Source organism: Cryptotermes secundus, unplaced genomic scaffold (assembly GCF_002891405.2).
Source record: "Cryptotermes secundus unplaced genomic scaffold, Csec_1.0 scaffold39, whole genome shotgun sequence".
Taxonomy (NCBI): Eukaryota; Metazoa; Arthropoda; class Insecta; order Blattodea; family Kalotermitidae; genus Cryptotermes; species Cryptotermes secundus.
Genome location: NW_019723904.1, coordinates 554,973 through 560,972, shown reverse-complemented (window position 1 = coordinate 560,972; position 6,000 = coordinate 554,973). Strand labels below are relative to the sequence as shown.

General features: G+C 37.4%; 1 protein-coding gene and 1 long non-coding RNA gene across 4 annotated transcripts in view; one reads left to right on the top strand and one right to left on the bottom strand.

The window, feature by feature from the left end:
- The window catches only part of LOC111861908 (ATP-binding cassette sub-family G member 4), a 79,295-nt gene that overhangs the window by 11,890 nt on the left and 61,405 nt on the right, over positions 1 to 6,000 (bottom strand). For both annotated transcript variants that reach the window (XM_023846858.2, XM_023846857.2), the window contains exons 6-8: positions 4,339 to 4,461; positions 2,358 to 2,563; positions 1,618 to 1,786 (exon numbers count right to left, since the gene is read on the bottom strand). In XM_023846858.2, the coding sequence (XP_023702626.1) occupies positions 1,618 to 1,786; positions 2,358 to 2,563; positions 4,339 to 4,461 (498 nt within the window). The remainder of the gene's footprint in view (positions 1 to 1,617; positions 1,787 to 2,357; positions 2,564 to 4,338; positions 4,462 to 6,000) is intronic.
- LOC111861913 overlaps positions 1 to 6,000 on the top strand; it is an 81,252-nt gene that overhangs the window by 20,016 nt on the left and 55,236 nt on the right. The window lies entirely within an intron of this gene.

Here is a 6,000-nt window from a genome sequence, read left to right as displayed (position 1 = left end):
GGCTTAAAGTCCCTCCCGGAGGACTTGTTCCCTGAATTTTTCCACCCTTAAAAATTCGACGACCTCCACCGGGTATTTGAACCCGCGTACTATGAGTCATGAGGTGGGAACGTTACCTCTAGACTATGGAGGCCGCTTTTGTTAGGGTGATCAAACAAAGGAGAATATGGGTAAGACACTGTAGCATATGTGGGAGAAATGAAAAATGCTTACAATACTTTGGCCAGGAAACCTGAAGAGAAGAGATCACATGGGAGGCATATTATAATTGGAGGATACTACTGTCGTGTGTTTCCTAGGTAACGTGACAAGAAATTTATGTGGGTTTCGGATATGGCGAAGATGTTTATTGGGCAATCCCTTTTTACTCTCACAAATACAATTGTTCTCACTTATAACGCCTTCAGACGTTTCCTCTTCAACTGTTATACACTCTTGCACTGATGGTCTCAGTGAAGTGTCTTATGCTCTGCTCGGAGCTCAACTGTCTTTAGCTTTCGTCGGAGCTAAACTGACTTGGTCCTTGTCAGATACAAACTGACTTCTGTTATAGTTCAATACAAACTCTCTCGTTTCTTGCCAAAGTTGGACTGTTATATCCTGGACTTGGGCCAGATAGGGAACACCTTGTCGAAGGGTTTAGTTTCACTCGCTGGTATGCAAACGACTCTCTTGTTGCCATGGAAATACATGTTTACTGCCTCAAACAATCTGTTGCTTAGATGTTGCTAGCCACTTTGTAATGGTGGAAACTCCTCTGTTAGGTTCTCGTGTTCTTCAAGCGATTTCCTAGGTAGCATGCTTTCTCACTGTCCACTGCGTAGCAATGGATGTCCTATATTCTGGCTTTCAGGCAGCACATCACACTATGAAGATGTATCTTAAAGAAATAACATATGAGAATGTGGGCTGGATTCAGCAGTCTCAGGTATGGCTAGTATTGCAGGCTTGTATGAACATTGTAACAAATCTTCAGGTTCTGTCTAAAATGGGAAATTTCCTGATCAGCTGAGCAAGAAATTCCTGCAGTAGTTATGCCCTGACATCTACAGTCATATGTCCCACCCATGATTTTCATAGTTAAATACTTTAATCCAAGTATCTCAACCCCCCCCCCCCCAGTATACTTTAAATTATTAAAATTCTGTTTTCCATCACACTTCATTACTAAAATATTATAACAGATTTGCTCCAAGCGTTTCTAGGCAACGGCTAGTAAACATGGTCAACATGAAACAATGGAAGATGTGTCTCAGTGGACAAATATTATTGCTCATTGCTAGGAAACAGTCAGCACACCAATGAAGTCACTGGCAAGGAATCATGTGACTTGTTGTCTGTGTGGTCCATGTGGAGCCTATATAACGAAGACCTGTTGCAGCTTAGATTAGAGTAGTGCAGTGCAGTGTAGTTAAGAGTCAAGAGTGCAGCCGTGAAGAGTAGATTTTATGTGTCATATTCAGAGTATGTAATTCAGTGAGACTGTTATAGCTGCTGTGTTGAGATCTGTTGTCAGAAAACAACCAGTGAAGATGGAGAATCCTTTGCTGGAAGTTGAATAACTTTAAAAGTTTCTTTCTGATCAAATCTTACAATAAAGATACTACTTTCACTTACATGTGAGTATCATTGAGGAAAAGGCAGTGAACATCAGGAACATGATACTGAAGTAGAGGAGACCTATATTATCGAACACATGAGCAGCATCATTTCCAATCTTGTAATAAATTAACCCGATTAGAACACCAACAATCATGTGGATCGTTAATCGAGCCACTGTCAGAAACTGAAACAGAAAAAATTCTACATTTGCGAATCAATCTTTTATTAAATATGATCAACCTGTTAAGTGCTAAAACTCCTTCAGGACACTATTCTGTTAAGCGCTGATTCTTTGTTATTGAACAGTATCAGTGAAATGAAATCCTTCCTGTCATTTTTCTGACTTTCATACCACTGAATATTTGTGGCTTCACAACAGTGAATATTACGAGTTACTACCATGCAGATATAAAAACAAAAGAAGAAACCTTCATTTGGAAAGTACTGATTAATGTTCAGAATTTGCCATACACAAATTTATCAGGCAAATGTAAAACAAATGATTAAGCTGGAAATTTACATAAATGAAAATAGTTTAGTATGTATGTATATGAATATATATTATTAGGTAAGTAAATGGGTATGTGGATGTGTGTTATGTTTATGCTCATTTCAAATTTTATTTGGAACTACTACAAAATTATTAAAGGCAGAAACATGAATTTTCATTAACATTTTTCATTGTAGGCACTAGCTGTGTGCTCTGCATGGTCACAGGACTGGTTACACAATAAATCTTTTTGGAATATATGTACCTTGTCCCTGAGGATCAGGAGGAATGTTCTTTTAAGCAGACAAACAAATTGACTCAAGAGAGAAGTAGGATGGTCTCTGATATGGCTCTCTGTAGTATCACCATGCTTAGTTTCAGTCTCATGCACATGACTGTCATGGGCTGATGCTGGAGTAGGTGGAATGCAGGGTACATAGACAGGAATCATTGAACTTGGTGGCATTGCTCCTGAAAACAAAAACTTGCATCATGAAATCCATATTTTTTTGATGTACCACTGTCTTTAACATATACAACACTCTGAATTTAATTTAATTGTATTGTATTGTATGGCATTGTATGTATTGTGTTCTTTAATTAAACGTCTATGCATCCACAGTCTGTCAACAATTTAACAATTGTTTATTCACCATTTAACACTTGACACATTTTTCGGCCATAGATGGCCATCTTCAGGTGTCTTAATGCGTGCAAACTGTTACACTGCTCTGTTGTGTGCTAAAACCGCGAATTGCAGTCCTGTTATTTTTGAATGGATTGCAACGCGTTGTTTTAGCGCACATCAGAGCAGTGTAACAGTTTGCACGCATTAAGACACCTGAATATGGCCATCTATGGCCGAAACATGTTGTGTTAAGTGTTAAATGGTGAATAAACAATCGCTGCATTGTTGATGGACTGTGAATACATAGACGTTTAATTAAAGATCTGCAGCAGGATGCTGAAATACAGAATTATTGTTTTCTAATTATGAAGTGTAATTAACCTGAAATGGATATTACAGCTTATTATTTTTGAATACATATGATAGAGTAATTCTTCTGTAGTGGCCACACCATAGCTCAAGCTGGCTTCCCACTGCGGTGGCCCGGGTCTGGTAAAGTGGGATTTGTGGTGGACATAGTGGCGCCTGGGCGGGTTTTCTTTGAGTACTTTGGTTTCCCCTGCCAATCTTCATTCCACCAAATTCTCCATCATCATAATCACCTGGGGCAGGCTACAATAAGCCAGTCAGTGGCCGCCATGCTGAGTGGACCCAGTTGGACTCCCCCCCCCCACTAAGCAAATTAAAAGAAAATTCTTCTGTAACAGTAATTATGTACAAAAATTACCATATTCTTCATAAAACTATATCTTTGATACTCTGTTCTTTGCCGGCAAGCCCATAACAACCATTTCACAATACTTATGTTGAAGTGATTCCTCTCTACTTATGCTTTATTGAACATGCAACATGAACTTCAGAAAAGACCAGGCTTCTCACGGTTTTCAAGAAAATAGTTGTCAATACAGAACCATTAGCATTGAATCTGCTCTGGTCCTGTTACTATCGGTACTCAGGATTACTTCTGAATAAGACACTCATCTCTGCTGACTATCTTCCAGGTCATTCTTAAAGAATATGCCCTGAATTTTACAGACTGGATGTAGCATAAATATAGAAGAGTTCTATCATGGGCACAGTATGTGAAAACTGAGGACAAGAAGTAGTCCTGAGAAGAATTTCAACTGCCTACTTTCTTTTCTGCTGACTTTCTTCTACATCATCCTTAAAGAAGGAAATGGAATAGGTCCTGAATTTTACAGACTGGATGTAGCATAAATTTAGAAGAGTTCTATCATGGGCACAGTATGTGAAAACTGAGGACAAGAAGTAGTCCTGAGAAGAATTTCAATTGCCTACTTTCTTTTCTGCTGACTTTCTTCTACATCATCCTTAAAGAAGGAAATGGAATAGGTCCTGAATTTTACAGATTGGATATAGCATAAATTCAGAAGAATTCTGTCATGGGCACAGGATATGAAAACTGAGAACAAGAAGTAGTTCTGAGAAGAATTTCAATTGCCTACTTTCTTTTAAATGTTTCTTCTTCTCTCTGTCTCTAGAGAAGCTAGTGTAGGTTACGAATTATAGTCATAGTGAAATTTCTTGAATACCATGGATATAATTGAGGCTTTAAATAGCTGTTAATATACTATATATAATTTGTTCATAGTCTTACCATGGTAGGAGAAAGAGCTTCTTTCTGGTTGTCTTCTTCTCCAGTCATTACATTTTCCATTCTTTATGGCTGCAACAAGTGCTCCGTTGTGGTCTCCATACTCACCCGTTGACACTTCCAGCACTGAGAAATTAAGAGGACAATGAGGATGGATGCAGTGTTGCCAGATGTGTCTGGAGCAAAACCCAGTTATTGTTATGAACAGATTTCACACATGAACAGTGCTGAGTGAAGACCTTAGAATCCACTGTTTCAGATTCCATGAGAGACATTGAAATGCACAAAACAATTGAATTTATGAGAGTTTCTCCCTTGTATAATAGTGGAAACTCTAATGTAAGGAAATCACTTTGTAGCCAAAGATGTAGGTGTGAGAATAATGTTAAAATCCGTCTTACAGAAACATACTGGCATTAAAATCTTCAACAATCTACCACCAAATATCACAACTCTTATAGATAAACAGGGACAATTTAAAGTAGCACTAAAGAGATACTTAATTACACACTCCTTTTACTCTGTTGAGGAATTTATGCTTCCAAACAACATAAAGTGTATGTAATGTTTTCTCTTGTTTGGAACACAGGAAAAAAAAAAATCTAGTATATGTTAATGTATGGATTTATGATGGATATTTTACTACTTTTGTGAAATCCTTACTGTTTATGTGAAATTGAATTGTGCATGTATATATGTATTGTATGATTTTTGACAAATTCCACATCCGGTAGGTCATCTGACTAACTCATGGATCTATGGAATGCTATGTATGTATGTATGTATGTATACTGTGAGGATGTGTGCTGGATTGACTGACTGAAGGTTAGGTCTAATGACAAGCTTTGTGGTGACATTGAGGGGCCTTTGGATTCTATAACAGTATACATTTCTTAATACTATATCTGGATAATCGTAAATATTAACTTTTTATGTGTCTAATATTCTGATATTCTGAACAATTTATATCGTGACTATGATTCAACAGTAGGCTTAAAAAGGTTTATATACAAATTCATTCATGTTATCTCATTGGTATCATCTTTGATATGTGGCCCACATATCCCTCATTTGGATCCTAGCCAATACCTTAAGTTTTCTCCAGTCTTTTGTTAAAAATGCTATGATAGTAATGTCTGTGAAAGGGACCACTACTCATTACCAGGGCCCAGATTTTGATGACATGTCATCTTTTTTTCCTTGTATCCTATTCGATGCATCTAATATATATGTATATATCCCGGAGATGAGCTGCTGGTTATGGTAATGTAACTTTTATAGGTCATTTTTCGTCATTTTTAAGTTTTTATGTCATTTTTTCGGCAAATTTTTGGACTTCTAAGGACATTTTTTGTCATTTTAGCCATTTTGGGGAATTTTCCTTCATATTTTTTAGATATGTGAATAATATGGAAGTAAAATGTTCTCTCTTTTTCTCCTTCCTCTACAAAAGCAGCCTGCAGCTGGACCCCAAATATCTGATAACGTGGTATGCAATGATAAGTTGTAATCCTGTCCCGTCCTTTCCATTCGTTTTGCAGAAAGTGCTGACATTACATATCATAAAACATTTTACACTTGCAGCAGGGTACAACAGCGGTCACTCACACTATGGCCCATTCCAGGTTCTGTGCAGAGGAATTTGCTTAGTTACAAATATTTCTA